This window comes from Bipolaris zeicola, assembly GCF_000523435.1.
Source record: "Bipolaris zeicola 26-R-13 unplaced genomic scaffold scaffold_23, whole genome shotgun sequence".
NCBI lineage: Eukaryota > Fungi > Ascomycota > Dothideomycetes > Pleosporales > Pleosporaceae > Bipolaris > Bipolaris zeicola.
Genome location: NW_006912072.1, coordinates 26,767 through 42,110, shown reverse-complemented (window position 1 = coordinate 42,110; position 15,344 = coordinate 26,767). Strand labels below are relative to the sequence as shown.

General features: G+C 51.0%; 9 protein-coding genes across 9 annotated transcripts; 4 read left to right on the top strand and 5 right to left on the bottom strand.

Moving 5' to 3' along the window:
• Positions 1-212: 212 nt before the first annotated feature.
• Positions 213-389, bottom strand: COCCADRAFT_87970 (uncharacterized protein; the record flags this gene model as incomplete). Its single annotated transcript, XM_007710959.1, has 1 exon — positions 213-389. The coding sequence occupies one exon, from the start codon at positions 387-389 to the stop codon at positions 213-215; it is 177 nt and encodes a 58-aa protein (XP_007709149.1).
• A 636-nt stretch (positions 390-1,025) lies between these two features.
• Positions 1,026-3,046, top strand: COCCADRAFT_87762 (uncharacterized protein; the record flags this gene model as incomplete). Its single annotated transcript, XM_007710958.1, has 7 exons — positions 1,026-1,230; positions 1,281-1,503; positions 1,556-1,618; positions 1,669-2,176; positions 2,238-2,340; positions 2,394-2,621; positions 2,679-3,046. The coding sequence occupies 7 exons, from the start codon at positions 1,026-1,028 to the stop codon at positions 3,044-3,046; spliced, it is 1,698 nt and encodes a 565-aa protein (XP_007709148.1).
• Positions 3,047-3,223: 177 nt separating this feature from the next.
• COCCADRAFT_87900 (uncharacterized protein) lies at positions 3,224-3,424 on the bottom strand (the record flags this gene model as incomplete). Its single annotated transcript, XM_007710957.1, has 1 exon — positions 3,224-3,424. A coding segment is annotated over one exon (201 nt), but the record flags the coding sequence as incomplete, so codon positions are not given.
• A 690-nt stretch (positions 3,425-4,114) lies between these two features.
• On the bottom strand, positions 4,115-6,150 carry COCCADRAFT_34058 (uncharacterized protein; the record flags this gene model as incomplete). The annotated part of the gene is made up of 2 exons (XM_007710933.1): positions 4,115-5,937; positions 5,997-6,150. The coding sequence occupies 2 exons, from the start codon at positions 6,148-6,150 to the stop codon at positions 4,115-4,117; spliced, it is 1,977 nt and encodes a 658-aa protein (XP_007709123.1).
• A 424-nt stretch (positions 6,151-6,574) lies between these two features.
• Positions 6,575-6,972, bottom strand: COCCADRAFT_2365 (uncharacterized protein; the record flags this gene model as incomplete). Its single annotated transcript, XM_007710904.1, has 2 exons — positions 6,575-6,860; positions 6,908-6,972. The coding sequence occupies 2 exons, from the start codon at positions 6,970-6,972 to the stop codon at positions 6,575-6,577; spliced, it is 351 nt and encodes a 116-aa protein (XP_007709094.1).
• Positions 6,973-7,954: 982 nt separating this feature from the next.
• On the top strand, positions 7,955-8,818 carry COCCADRAFT_2364 (uncharacterized protein; the record flags this gene model as incomplete). Its single annotated transcript, XM_007710903.1, has 1 exon — positions 7,955-8,818. One exon carries the CDS (start codon positions 7,955-7,957, stop codon positions 8,816-8,818), a length of 864 nt encoding a protein of 287 aa, XP_007709093.1.
• A 1,032-nt stretch (positions 8,819-9,850) lies between these two features.
• COCCADRAFT_2363 (uncharacterized protein) lies at positions 9,851-11,105 on the bottom strand (the record flags this gene model as incomplete). The annotated part of the gene is made up of 2 exons (XM_007710902.1): positions 9,851-10,806; positions 10,856-11,105. 2 exons carry the CDS (start codon positions 11,103-11,105, stop codon positions 9,851-9,853), a joined length of 1,206 nt encoding a protein of 401 aa, XP_007709092.1.
• A 567-nt stretch (positions 11,106-11,672) lies between these two features.
• Positions 11,673-13,260, top strand: COCCADRAFT_87815 (uncharacterized protein; the record flags this gene model as incomplete). The annotated part of the gene is made up of 2 exons (XM_007710956.1): positions 11,673-11,864; positions 11,917-13,260. The coding sequence occupies 2 exons, from the start codon at positions 11,673-11,675 to the stop codon at positions 13,258-13,260; spliced, it is 1,536 nt and encodes a 511-aa protein (XP_007709146.1).
• Positions 13,261-13,759: 499 nt separating this feature from the next.
• On the top strand, positions 13,760-15,020 carry COCCADRAFT_23651 (uncharacterized protein; the record flags this gene model as incomplete). Its single annotated transcript, XM_007710925.1, has 4 exons — positions 13,760-13,763; positions 13,969-14,022; positions 14,064-14,395; positions 14,796-15,020. The coding sequence occupies 4 exons, from the start codon at positions 13,760-13,762 to the stop codon at positions 15,018-15,020; spliced, it is 615 nt and encodes a 204-aa protein (XP_007709115.1).
• Between the last annotated feature and the right edge of the window lie 324 nt (positions 15,021-15,344).

Genomic DNA, 15,344 nt, shown 5'->3' with positions numbered 1-15,344 from the left:
AGGGTCCGTCGACATACTTTTTTTCCCCGTGGGCCCCCGTTTCTCCATCACCCACCCACGTTGCATCTGCATCAACTATATTAAATTCATTTCTGGCGCAAGCGGAGCATTCCCTAGGATTTTCCTTTTCTTCTGTCGCAATTTCCAACGCGGTACCGCTGACTCGGAAGTGCACCGGCACAATTTTAAATGACCTTGCCTCGTTCACGACACTAGGAGATGGATGGATGGGTCAGGTCGTATTGCTCCACGGAATTCAAGATGAGCAAAAGGGCTAGAAGCACATTCGCATGGTCGTCTCCGAGGCCCGATAGCTGTGTGGCATGGCTGCGAGTGGCAAGTATTGTTGGGTCTAGGTCCTGCTCACATGAACATGTCCTTTTAGCCATTGTTAGGCGTTCGGCCTCCCGCCTCCACCTCCAACAACAGAGAATAACTAAACAAGGCCATGATTGGAAACGCATGGCGCGCGCCTGTCAGGAAGCGGCCCGTGGATTGGATCTGCCATGAGGACCGTTGCACGCCGTCCTCAAAGCTTATTCTGCTCGGCTCAGGATGCTCGGGCTGGCTGCCATTTAGCCTAATTTGCGTCTGGAAGAGGCACTGGCGCTGATCCGAGCGTACGACACCGACATAGGTGGACGGACATTGCGGGGACCGCGGAGGATTACATTGTTGCTAGTGTCCAATTGTCGGCCTTGCTGCCCTCGTCTGACTGCTTGCGAAGCTGCAGCCGAAGAGGCGTTTAGCCTTGGTATGCTTAAAGGGCTAAAGAGCATCTACCGGTCATAGCCTCCCGCCGATCTGGGAATAATTGTGGCACCAATATGCTCCATGCTGCAATGATCCTATCACCGGGATGCTGGATGATATGTGATGTGGGCAGGCCACCTTCTCCGCATCCTACATAAGATGGCGCCTGCACCGCATGTTGGCAAGATTTCCGATAACCTGGGGTAATCTCAGCCATCCTCTCCTCCGCTCTCTCTCAAACACCACCCGCAGTTCCAATACCAACTATCGCTATGGCTGGTGGAGGTGCTCCTACAGCCGGCTTTGATGTCGCGCTGCAAAGGCGTCAAGCCCTCATGGGCAAGAGTGGTCCAGCGGCTCTTGTCAAGAATGGAAAGGTCTTCCTGATTGCCATGTTTGCCTGTCTTGGTGGTGTGCTTTACGGATACAACCAGGGCATGTTCAGTGGCATCTTGCAAATGCCTTCGTTTGAGAAGCGTATGTAGTCACCACTCGGTCATATATGCACTCGCACTGACACGCAACAGAAACCGATGGTTATACCGCCAACGCTACCAAGAAGGGATGGCTGACTGCCATTTTGGAACTTGGTGCTTGGTTCGGTGCCATCATGTCCGGATTCATCGCTGAGGCTGCCTCGCGAAAGTACGGCATCTTGATCTCCACCGTTGTATTCATTATCGGTGTTGTCATCCAGATTACTGCCATCGCTGGCGGACACGAGGAAATTCTCGCTGGTCGTTTCATCACGTTCGTCTGCGTAAATTCCATAACTTTGAATATTTGCACTAACAAATCACAGCGGTATGGGTGTCGGTGCTCTCTCCACCATTGTTCCCATGTACAACAGTGAATGCGCGCCTCCGTAAGTAAATCTCGCGTAAATCATATAAACAGCATACTTACTCAGAACAGCGAGGTCCGTGGTGCTCTCGTCGCGCTCCAGCAACTTGCCATCACATTCGGTATTATGGTCAGTTTCTGGATCAACTACGGAACAAACTACATCGGTGGCACCACTCTCCAGACCCAGTCAAACGCAGCATGGCTCGTCCCTATCTGCCTCCAACTCGTCCCAGCGTTCATTCTCCTCATCGGAATGATCTGGATGCCTTTCTCCCCACGTTGGTTGATGCACCACGACCGTGAAGAGGAGGCCCGCAACAACCTCGCTTCTCTCCGCAACCTGCCAACTGACCACGAGCTCATTGAGCTTGAATTTCTCGAAATCAAGGCACAGTCTCTGTTTGAGAAGCGCACTGTTGCCGAGTCTTTCCCTCACCTCCAGGAGCAGACTACCCTGAACATCTTCAAGCTCCAGTTTGTGGCCATTGCCTCCCTTTTCAAGACCAAGGCCATGTTCAAGCGAGTCGTCGTTGCCACCGTCACTATGTTCTTCCAGCAATGGACTGGTATCAACGCTGTACGTATTGATTCTACAGGATTTTTCTGTGCGACTCTGGCTAATTTCCATTCGATAATAGGTTCTCTACTATGCTCCCGTCATTTTCCAGCAGATTGGATTGGTAGGCAACACTACATCCCTCCTCGCTACCGGTGTGGTTGGAATCGTCATGTTCATTGCCAGTAAGTTTTCTTCTCAATCAGATAGAGAAATCACAGTACTAACAAAATTAAAGCAATTCCCGCTGTCTTGTACATTGATCAGCTTGGTCGCAAGCCCGTTCTGGCTGTTGGTGCTCTGGGCATGGCCTTCTCCCATTTCGTCATCGCCGTCATTCTCGCCAAGAACATCAACGATTTCGAAAACCATAGGGCTGCTGGATGGGCTGCAGTCGTCATGGTCTGGCTGTTTGTCATTCATTTCGGATACTCCTGGGGTCCTTGTGCATGGATTCTGATTGCCGGTAAGTCGTCTTGCGCCTGAAGCCATTTTGCACACCAAAATTAATTCATTTCTGCAGAAATCTGGCCTCTGTCCACTCGTCCATATGGTACCGCTCTCGGTGGCTCGTCCAACTGGATGAACAACTTCATCATTGGTCAAATCACTCCCGATCTCCTCAAGAGCATCACATACGGAACTTATATCCTGTTCGGTCTCGTCACCACGCTTGGAGCAGCTTTCATCTGGTTCCTCGTCCCCGAGACCAAGCGTCTCACCCTTGAAGAAATGGACACCATCTTCGGCAGCGAGGGAACCGCACTCAAGGACCAGGAGCGCATGGCCGAAATCAACCGCGAGCTCGGTCTCACTGCTCTGTCTGGAGATGGCTCCTCGGGTGTCGAGCACGAGACAAAGATTGTCAGCACCGAGAAGGAAGCCGTATAAATGTTTGTATGATGGACATTGGCCTATTATCCCACTCGCTGAAATGAAAATCCTCAACGATAACGAACAATGTTTTTGGTTGGGGTGGGCATGAGAAATGGATATATTATCATGTCTGTTTAGGAAATACTGGGGTTTTCCCAACTATCAATCTTTTAATCACAGTGCCATGAACCACTACCTTCTTCTTGCTCTATATGACTTGGGAAAACGGGGACATGGCAGTATACGTAATAAAGTAACACATTCATCATCATGACCATCAGTATATCTTTGGACTCCCGTAATGAGAATAAAAATACACGTGAATTTCGCTCTAACTGTGTGGCTTTTCTTGACTACGAATAGGATCTCTACAGTACAGAAAGCAATACAGCATTACGAGTCAAAATACTTGTCTTCCGTTCTTCGGGATCCCCATTCAAGTCCAGTTTTTTCCCAACTTCCCGTCCCTTTCTTTGCATATAGTACACAGTAATCATTTGTTAGCAGACCAAAAAAGTGCACTTGTTAGCTTTCTGCATGAATTCTTCCTCCAATCATATACTTATTGCGGCGGGAGGAGGGGGGATGCGCAATCGGGCCGATTATTCGGGGGCGGGAACTGCGTGCCGGTTTGTTGGTGTAGTCCCACCCAGTTGGATGAAGGATGATGGGTTGCGTGGTAATGGGAATTGGGTGGATTTTTTGTGTAGTTGGCTGCGGTGTTTACGGTAGCGCTTTTCTGGTTTTTTGAGGGTGATGTTTGTGTGGGGTGAAGAGAGTACGTCTAGAAAACAAAATTGCATTAGGTGGTGGCTTAACTGGAGTACACCTAGGTTTTGTTTTTTTGTCTACTTGGTGGTAGTGTAACTAGCTGTGTTTAACAGGCTTGCTATTAGCAAGAGCCTTTTGTGTCGTTGATATCTTGGCATAGTAAATGATAATTTGCAGCGTAGAATAAAGGTCATTTATTGAGTATTTCCGCGTCTTCTTTTTCGACGAAGCCGTACTAAGACTGTAGGGTTCACCTGAATATCAAGGGAGAATCAACGAGGGTTGTATTGTTGTATCTGGCTAAGGGGACTGTTATTTTCTTAATTTCTGCCGGTTGAGGGTGATGTTGAGGTTGCGTGTCGCCTTGACAGTAGCAGGATCATCTTCGCCAAAGATCTGCCTGCATTCTTCTTGCACTCCTATCTGCATCTCCACCGCTTTTTCTAGATATCCTTGATCGCTATACGTAGCAGCAAGATTATGCCTTGCTCTGATTGTGCAAGGATGGGCTTCACCCGAGTCCTGCATCTGCCTCTCTAGCACCTTCTCCTGCATCTTTGCCGCCGCTTCTAGGTGTCCTTGCTCTCTAAGCGTATTGGCAAGGTTATTCATCGCCCCGATTGTGTTATGATGATCTTCACCTAAGTTCTGCATCTGCTTTTCTAGTACCTTGTTTTGCATCTTTGCTGCCTCTTCTAGTTGTCCTTGCTGTTTAAGTGTGTTGGCAAGGCTATTCATCGCCCAAATTGTGTGAGGGTCATTTTCGCCTAAGATCCGCATCAACTTCTCTAGCACCACCCTCTGCATCTCTGCTTTCTTGTTGACGTTTCCTTGCTCTCTCAGCGTAATGGCAAGATTGGCCATCACATGCGGCATTAGACGAAGCTTGTTGTCTGGTGCACAACCACAGCCCTCTATCGCCTCCATCACAAGCCCAAATGCTGCCTGACTGTACTTGTCCTTCTCTTCTGTCGTAAGCCGTTCGTATCCCCAAGCATGCACTAGCTTGTGCATCACATAGGCCTGCTGCTCATCTTTCCACTGTATGAGTGAGTACTTCTCAAGCTCCTTAAACCAATCTTCGATCTTGTACTTGGTTACTAGCTGCTTCGGCGAAACCAGGCGTTTCCAGCTTACACCAGTCTCGTCTGTTTTTTTCACACCACCCTGCTCAGTCTCGGGACAGAATAGTTTAAGGTATATGTCGTCGAAACTTAGAAATGATAGTACTGTTATGAGAACCGAAGCCTCAATACACTGGCTGGAAACGGCAGCATGCGACGTCTCCCACGTCGTCAGCACGCTCGCGTTGTACTGGTGCAACAGGCTCTCTGGTCTGCGCTGAAGCAGCTCCTGTCGTCGCTGCTGGTATTCAGGTAGGTACGCCTTGACGTTGCTCTGTAGCCGCGGCGTCGATCCCACGTATGTGGCAGCAAGCGTGACAGCCAGTGCTAGACACCCAAGCTTCTTAACAATACGCATTACCTCATCTCTAACAGTCGCATCAAGTTGCGGTATGAATGCATACTTCTGGAACAGCTCAACTGCCTGCCCTGCCTCCATCTCGCCCACGTGCACCCCCTTCAGACGCGATATACCGCTCGCCCTGCTGCTACGAGTTGTGATGATGACATCAAGAGATGATGCACTGGGGATAAAGTGCCTGATATCGATGTAGCCGTCTACCTCTGCGTCCTCAATTGTATCGGCGCCGTCAAACACCATCAGCCATCGCCCTTGCTGACGCGCGAACCAGCTCTTCACTCCAGTCACGGCATGCTCTACACTGATCGTCGTCTCCAAATATGCCCCAGCGGGGGTGTGCAACACAAGCAGCGTCTGGTACAGGCGTACAAGGTCGCGCTCCAGTGACTCTTTACGCCCGGCCTCGATCCAGAACGTCGCATCGTACTCTTCGCGATGTTTGTGCATGTAGTCTAGCACCAGTTGCGTCTTGCCTGCACCACCTAGCCCCCACACCGCGAGCATCTTAGTGCTGTTGTCTGTAGCAACGCGGGCAAGTTGCATGTGTATCTGGTCGTGCAGGCTGCTTCGTGGGACGAACGCTCTGACGGGCTCGAACGCAGCATGCGCAAAGTGGCCCTCGAAATCAGGTCGAGTCGCCGCTGAAGAGCCTTCGTGGTGTGAGCATGGAATTTCTGCGAGGTGCTAGTAGCGTTAGAGGCCGACTTACTGGAGGGGCCGGAAAAGTTGAACCAAAGGTTACCCTGGAAGACATTTGCTCTACCTTTAGCGCGAGTATTACTAAAACGGGAACTTCTTTGGCGGATATGCTCTTCGCTAGATCGCCTGCTCTCCGGCTGCGCAGGCGGATATCGTAGCGACATAAAGAGATTCAGATTAGGAGCTATGAACGAAATCACAAGAATTCGATTACTTATGTGCCAGAGAGTCATGGCATAGCTGTTGCCTGTCCTAAGTTCGCTCAGCCGCGAAATAACAGGCGGGAGCAGGTTCCGGGCACTGTGCCACTTGCACAGCCCGGGCTGGGAGGGCAGTAATTGGCAGCCGTCGCCCCCGTGGCCACAGATGACAATTTGCCTGAAGGCCTTGGAATCGGCTGCGGAGCTCTGCAGACTTGTGTGATAGCTACTGGAGCTGTGGTCTAGCTCCTCTTTCCGATCAGAGGCTCTCATGCTTATCTGAAGTACTATTATGTGCTTGCCTCGTCGCTCGACTCGATTGCATCACAGGGATCGATACTACCCAAACCAGACGACAAGAACAAACTTTGAATTCTACCTATTTTTATTATATAGTTGGGCGTCCATTTGCAGAATTCCCCGTGATAATGCTTCCATTGTCGTTGGAAACAATAGCAGCATGGTATTCTGATCCATCCTGCTTGACCTTTCCTGACTTAATACCATCCGCGCGATTGCCTGACACAATCGAACCTTTTCCAGTGGCCGTCATAGTTCCTTTATGCGTCGAAGATCCCTGAGTGAGTTCAAAATCGGGCGACTGAGCTGATTTTTGAGCTAACTGGGGTGATGATATATCGCCATCGGTAGGGGATGGTATATCGCCATCGGTACTGTGTCCGTTGGTGAGATGTGGAGGCGAAGCTACTATAACACTTACCGAGTTCCATTGCTTCGCTTCTGACCAGAACCACCGAGAGGTTTACGCGTAGAGTCGGACGACATTTTCAGGGACAATCGTGTTGAATCGTGATGTAATTGAGGCTGGATGATATATGGAAACCGATATCAAGCAATACACTCCGACATCTTATATACATATTTGCGGCCAGACTTTGTAATTCCGCTCAAACGGACGCTGCACAAATGAACGTTGAGGCTTCATACAAAGATGATGAAGTGGACGCCATCAGTCTCCATGACCCGTCCTTGATGCAGCTTACCATGAGCTAATAGGACAACCCAGAAAGATTGCAGAAGGAGGGTGTTGAGTAGACAGGCGTGTAAACATATCGCTGGTCATTTCTCTCTTGCTGGAACGCCACAACTTCAGCCTTGCAGCCAGATTTCAGCCTTGCGACTAAAGTCCAGCCTTGCAACTAAAGTACGGCCTTACAACTAAGGTTCAGCCTTGCAGCATAAGTTCAACCTCCAACAGATAGTGACGTGGCAGACGTAGAATGGCCAAGATTCCATGTTACACAGAATCCTTCGAGAGGATGCAAGTCAGTGTTGGGTCAGATGATCCTTCTCTGAATTAACACCAAAGAACTTCCAATTAACCAAGTGATTATTAGCAAATTCATAGAAAGGGAGGTCATGCCAAGTTTTCAAAAGCAATATCGTCAGTAAAATTCGTATGAGTGCCTTGGTACTCATTCGTTATGCTTCAGAAGGCTCGGAGGTTGAAATTACACAGCGGATTGGTCAACGTAGCACCTGCGCTTGAGTGACGCTATATTGGCGAACAATTGGGGACATCTGACGGATCGATGAGCAATAGGCTTATTCTAGCAGTACTCTATGCAAGCTAAAGAAAACACAAGCAGTAGGTTGTGGCCTGATTATTAAAATCTTTCGGGATGGCTGGCACTTCATATATACTTATATGTTGAGGCTCTGCCAACTTTGCTGCAGCGATAGCCTCGGCACCCTTTCTGATTTCACACCCCCACTATCTGTAAATGTCATTTGCTGCACTCCAGCCATGCGTCTACTAGAGGTTGAGAACCAAAACGACTTTAGCGTAACAAGAGATCTTCTTAACGAAGTGCCTCCGTATGCGATACTGTCGCATACTTGGGAGGCTGACGAGGAAGAAGTTACCTTGCAAGACATAGTGACAGGCACTGGTAAAGACAAAGCAGGGTATAGAAAGACCCAGTTCTGCGGAAAGCAGGCTGCTAGCGATGGCCTTCGCTACTTCTGGGTGGACTCTTGTTGCATCGATAGATCGAATTACACGGAACTCTCAGAAGCGATCAACTCAATGTTCCGCTGGTATAAGCACGCAACTAAATGCTACGTATACCTTGCCGACGTCTCAGCCAATACTTGCAGTCAGGCCAGTCAATCGCCCGAGAAGACATGGGAGCCCGAGTTTCGAAATAGCAGATGGTTTACTAGAGGTTGGACACTGCAAGAGCTTCTTGCTTCCTCAGAGGTTGAGTTCTTCTCTCGCGAAGGCACCAAACTCGGGACTAAGAAATCGCTGGAGCGACAAATCCATGAAATAACGGGCATTCCTATCCAAGCATTGGCAGGAAGTCCCTTGTCTGACTTCAGGATTGAAGAAAGACTCTCTTGGGCAGCGAAGCGCCAGACTAAACGTGAGGAGGATGCGGCGTATAGCCTACTCGGCCTCTTTGACCTCCACATTCCGCTCATCTATGGCGAAGGGAAAAGCAACGCTATAACACGGCTATTGCACGAAATTGAAAGACGTAGAAAGGGAGCAGAAGAACTATGCGTAGCTCATTCCTCAGGGACCGGCCAATGGCAATGGCTTACTGCTGCATCTACGGAGATACGTCGATGGTTTGGAGGCGTAAGCGGCTGGACACTATCATAGCCTCCAGCCACTAACGCGTCCCGTGCCGCTACTACTACCGAAACAGCATACCAAATGCCTCAGAGCATCACACAGAATGGTTCCGAGTATCGAGGCGCTGTCACAGTTTCCGGTGGAACAGTATTTCAAGGGAACTATGTTGGACTTGGTCCAGGTATGCTGGGCAACCCAAGGTGACTTGTTAGATTCTATAATCATCGAATATTCCAACAGTGCTCGTGACTGAATAATAGCAACTCAAGTGGCAGTGCACGCTCTGCACGTACTAATCAACAGCATCACCAAAACGGTCGTACTTTTCCTTATCACATCGCAGCAGCATGTACTGCTGATTGGCACATAGACCCAAAAAATGGGGATCATAATGTCACAACACTCTAAACTGAAGTACAGTAGTAAATAGGTGGAGGTAAGGGTATGGTAGGCTCTCACGTGATACCTACCCTACCTCTACCTCTACCCCTACCCAACCCTTAACCATCCATCACGCCCCCCCCCCTTCTCACCAACGACACCACACTCGCATACATAGAAGTACACATTTCCATCCAACCCTTTCGTACCTCCTTACGTAACTCCTCTTTCTCCCCTCTAACCAACATATTCCGAGACGTATCGGTGAACCATTTCTTGTACATATCCTGAATGAGTATCTCTTATAGTACCTACATCCCTACCTTCACCCATAACCCCCTTTAAGCCCCTATGATACTCATATACCAACCCGTTTTACTCGTTAAACCGGCTATCTATCTTTTCTGCATTTCCCACCTTCCGTGTTCCCGTGCTGGTATGTAAATGTATACGGTAAGTCTTTGGAAGAAGTATGTTTGTTGAGGGTTTGGAGGAAAATTCTTCTTTCGGTTAATAAGGGGGGAAAGGGTAGGCGGGAAGGGTGGTTGGTTTTGTTTGGGGTAATGATAGGTATTGTATACAATCCTGCATACCGAGAAGACGCAAAGCAAGTTGAATACGAAGCCAGACATTAAAAACAAACTTTTTTCATTTTCCACATCTCGTATAAACTCTCGTTCACAACCCCAACACTTGTTTCAAACTCTGCCCAAACCCCTCTTGCTCCACACCCCTCCCAATAAGCACCAACTTCCCCTCTGTACTCCCCTCCGCAGCATCACCCTCCAACTCATTAGTGTCGTAGATACTCCGCACACCCTGCGTCAGAAGCACTTTCCCCCCTTCAACCGGCGCCCGTCCCTTCAGCCTGTGAATTTCAAACGGCTTATGAGGGACATCGTTGGGTAGCGTCTCCTCCCACAGCAGTGTACGCAGAAAGAAATCGTACTTGTCTACTTGCTCACGGGATAAAGCGGGGAAGGTAATTGTCGAAGTAGCAATGGATGGATCGAGGTGGGAGTGGCCTTTTGATGCAAAAGCTAGATCTGCCTCTGTGACTTGATCGTAAGCGTGGAGGTCGAGGACGAGGCCTTGGAGGTCTGGGATTTGGCTTTTTGTTGTTGTTTTGATGCGGGCTAGGCCGTTTATCGAGCGGACGCGGTTGGTTACTTGGGCGAGTTCGTCGGGGGTGACGAGGTCGGTTTTGTTGATTATGACGACGTCTGCGTGGCTGATTTGGAGGTGGGCGGTTGTGAGTAAGGGACCGTGGTGATCGTCGTGGGCATTCTTTTGCGACTGGAGTTTTTCTTCGTCGTCGCCGAGGCCTTCGTCGAGGCTTTTGAGCACGTTTTTGGCGTCGACGAGGGTGACGATGCCGTCGAGGTAGATGCTGCTGCCGAGGCCGTCGTCGAGCCAGAACATGGGGGCAATGTTACCTGGATCCGCGAGACCGGTGGTTTCGAGGAGGATGTAGTCGAAGAGGCCGGATTGCTCCATTAGGTTTTCGATTGCAGCGACGCCGATGTCTTTTACGGAGCAGCATATGCAGCCGTTTGCTAGTGGGACAAAGGGGGCTGGTTGGGCGGATGTGGAGTTTGCGTCAGAGACGGTGAGTTGCTTCTCAATGTCGATTGCTATTCTCATGTTAGTCAAGAGCCTGAGTGATGAAGAGGGAATACGTACAATCACCAAACTCGTTGAGAATAACAGCAATTCTCTTTCCATGTTCCTCGGTCAAAATGTAGTTGAGTAAAGTCGTTTTGCCAGCGCCAAGATATCCAGTGACTATAGTGATGGGAACTTTCTTCTGTGGTGCATCATCTGAACCGCCCACAAGTGTTGGAACTTCATCACCTTGGTCATTCGAGACTTTGGTGGTGGTTTCTGGTTCAATGAGACTTGGCACTTCGTCGTCGGATGCATCGGCGTTCATGGTGACTCAGGCAATGGTAGATAGCAAGTAGGGATTGAGTAAGCTGTTGGAAGGTTATGAGTATATATATCTGGGGCACGTTAGAAAATCTTTCAGATGTTCAATTACCAGAATTGTACATGTCAGGGTCTATGTAAAAACACCAGAGCACAGGCGCATTGACCCAAGGTGAGAGACAGGTCATGTGAATGCAAGGAATTTGCAAATGGGGGGGAAGATAGCACTGTACAGGAAGCGTGGTACTTACCTAGATGTATCTTGAAAATTAGTATGCTCCCTAATGTCAGCGTATAGACAAAAGACTCGAAGAACGCACCCCAGACTGTGTGCAAGCCAATAGACTGAGCAATGACGTCGTGCGGAGGGGAGCAAAAGTGTGACCCGCAAAGACTCTAGCGCGGTCGCGTACTGGGGCAACATCCCTGCACATGTGCCCTGCATCGGCAGCCAGCTCCAGATAGACCGAAAGTCAACAACACGCTACACCCCACCCCAAGGTCTTATCTGCGTCGATTGCGAGGCCATTCTCCAAGTCCCCGCTGCTCAATTGCTCTCAGCAGTATCGCCATGACGTCGCCCGCTTCGCCCCGTCTTCCCAGTCCGCCACCTATCCCTGAAGACCAGCTGTCGCCGATTGCAGCCTCATCCGACCAGCAGACGCCCTTCAGCAACCTCGACCATGTTGCTGAGCGAAGGATACGGCCGGGGACCAAGGCGACAGACATGGCAGAGGGCCCTCCGCTTGTAGAACTTGCAGAGGTGTGCATGGCCGCTTGCAAGATGCAAAGGCGCATGGCTAACATTGGGCCAGATTGATTCAGCGTTCCAACTCACGGAGCACCTCAAGGCGCTGCACAACTTCCTCACGCACCCGATAGGAGCAAACGGCACCGTGCCTGTAGATCGAGAAATGGCCCTCAAGATTGCACATGCGCCGGAGAATGTGGACAGGACGCTGTGGCTCTACGAACTATGCCGCTTCCTCATACAAAAGGTCAACTCGATTATAACCGCCCTGTTCGCAGATAGCCCGCCGTGCTCGTCGTTGACATGCCCGGAAATGCGTGCGTCGGAATGGCAGTATCTGTGCGCGGTTCACGACCCACCAAAGTCATGTTGCGCCATTGACTACTGCTGTCATACGCTCGACTGGGCGGCCAATACCCTCACATCGCCAAAGCACTTTCCATCACGCCTCGCGCTGGGGACAGATCAGTCGACGCAGCACTCACAGACACGGCAGCTCACCAACATTTTCAGGCGTGTGTATAGGATATTTGCACATGCATGGTACTCTCACCGGGATGTTTTCTGGCACGTCGAGGGACGCACGGGGTTATACATTTTTTACAAGACAGTCTGCGATGTGTATGGCTTGGTGCCAGAGGACAACTACACCATACCCCCAGAGGCAGAGGGTATTGATCTCAACTCAGAGACCAAACCAGCAGCGCCGCCTCTGATTTTGAAGCGTGAGCCTTCGGACTCGGGATCTCAAATCTCGGACAACACGCTGGCTGGGGCCATGTCTGATAACTCACTCTCGACTGCTGGCACTACAAAGCGACATAGGCATTCGCCATCGGTAGGAGCAACAATCGTGCACACTGTGGTAGAAGAGAATGAAGAGGAAGAGGAGCAACCAGACCTCAACCTCAACGCCCGGCCTGTGACGCAAATTTTTGAGCCCGCAACACCAGAGGAAGGCGGAGAGGGCGATGACGACGATGAGGATGAAGAAGAGGACGATGATGAAGAAGAAGGTGAAGACAGTGACGGAGACATCACCACGATTGAAGACGGTGACGAGGAGGGTGACGAATCCGGTGCTAAGAGTGCCAAGACGGGAGCATCAGAGAGCAAAAAGGATGACAAAGAGGAAACAGTGAGCACTGGGAATGAAAAGGCCGGGGATCCTGCACCTGCAGATGATAATGAGGCTTCGGGTGAGAGCGCCACAGAGGCAGCCAAGAGTGACGGGACCGAGGCCTCGAGCGAGGTAGCTGCGGGGAAGGAAGGTCAAGCAGAGTCTACAGCCACTGGGGATGACGACGACAAGGCGACTACTGCGAAATCAGGAGACAATGCAGAGGCTGGTGGTGCTGCAAAGGCGAGTGACAAGGAGGACGAGGCCAACCCGCAAGCGGCAGAGTAGGAACTTGTCGAGGGTGAAGTGGAGTGATTAGATGGACGCGGCTATTACCATACCATGTATTATTTTCTTTTTCCTTTAGCGAAAAAAGTAGTAAGACACGACGACTTGGCGGGGTCGATCCGAGGGGCCTGTCGTGGATCTAGTGTCAATGTATGATGTATAATGCAGTATACACACACAAGTACGTACAGACATTGGTCACGCGTGCCATGTGTGGTCTTGTGAAGGCGGGTTGACGTCAGACAGTCGTGTGCTCCAGTGCAAGCTCACGATGGGGAGAGCGTGAGAGGAGGAGAAGACTCATCAGAAGCTGGCGTATGGATTTGCATGCGTACGTAACTGTGGTCTGGCAAGTTGACCCGACGTGCTTGTTAGGTTGTCGCCGGCGCAAATAGCGTCCGCGGGGCGAAGAGAGCTTATCGCTAGCGTGTGCCGTAGAAATGGAAAGGACGGCAACTACGACATAAGTTGATGAAGATGTAAGTATAGTCAAGGGATCATGAGTAAGTAAGAATAGGAGCCGGTGGGACGGGGGGGGGACATTGCAGGAGGACGAGAGGATGCAGCTTATGAAACGCGGAGGATTGCGAAAAGTAATGCGTGCAAATCTGTCGGGAGCTGCAAACGGTGACGCGAACTTTGACTAGCCGTTGGGGGGAAAGGGCTGTTGTTTTCTTCTTTCTTTGCAGTTGCGCTCTCTGATGTCAGGTCAGATGCACATGTATGCAATGTACATATGCATGCATGCACAGTGCACAGAGAGTGTGTGAGTGATTGGCGCTACCAAACTTTTTTTTTTCAAGAGAGTCAAGTTTCCAGGTCTGGCGGGCGAGAGGGTTTGGACTGGCAAACGCAGACAGCATCGAATGCGGCGAGAGGAGCGGAATGGACAGCGGCCGAGATTCCAGACGGCGCGCATGCAGGTGGTGATGGTGGTGGTGGAGTGACGACCGGGCCGCGCCTTATTGGCAGGTGCGCAGGGCCCGGGCGCGGCACTAGCTGGTTGGGTAAACTGCTGGCCAATGAGAGCAGGCGAGGGCGGGAGGCGCTGGATGATGAGGTGTGGAAATTAGTATTGGTCGGGCTTTCTGCACAGTATTTGCAAGCCAGCGAGCGGGCGAGTGCGAGTGAGAAAGTAAGTGAGAGAATTAGTGACAATGGGTGGATGATGCTGCTGCTGCTTCTGCTTCTGGTACTTGCTACTACAACAGCCGAGGGATTTAATGTAAACAGACGAGATTTGATCGTCTGAAATGCACGATGCGACTCATGGAATTGGGTGCAAGTGTGGCCATTTGCATTTACACGGAATAGTAGCTCCAGCACCTCGGAGAAAGCGTTCGTTCAGTGCAGCCCCCACGCGCGCCGCCGCCAATCCCGCGCAAGAGCGAGGGCCCGTCGCCTTTCTCCACGTTGTCCTACTGCAGGGTGGTGATATTAGAGCCTCGTTTGTCCCAGTTGTGCCGGCGGCCCTGTCGCAGTCCATGCTAGGTTGTAGTACATAGATACCACCGTCTACACTACACAGTACACAGACCTTCGCATCGGTTGATTGCGCCAGGCAGTCAGTGGTGGTCGTGGTCGTGTCCAGGGGCCGGGAGAGGGGGGGCCCTGCATCTACCCCTCACCTCTTCAGCCAGGCGTGCACCCCAATTCGAGATATTATCCACTGCCACGGCACATGGTCTTCTTATCGCGGCTACTGCGCAATCACTTGGTCAAGTCGCCTGAGCCTGAGCGTCCGTTGCTCGGCAGCCTGAGAGCAGCGGCAGCCCACCAGCTTACATACTGCTCCCGCCATTCCCCATTGCCCATCCCATCCTCTCCTACCCACGCCCGTCCTGCTGCTCCCACACGACCTGCGCACTTGAACTTGCTTTTCCCCACGCTCCAGGGTGCACACTTTGTCCAACCCCCCGCACACAACCCACTCGACGCCTCTCTACAGCGCCCGTCCCTGCAAGTCATTGCCCAGACCATCGGTGATTTACGAGACGCTCTCGCCCGCCCCTCCAGGCGGCTCCCCGTAGTCCTACACACCCACATACTACTGCTACCCACGCACGCACGCACGCACGCGCGCG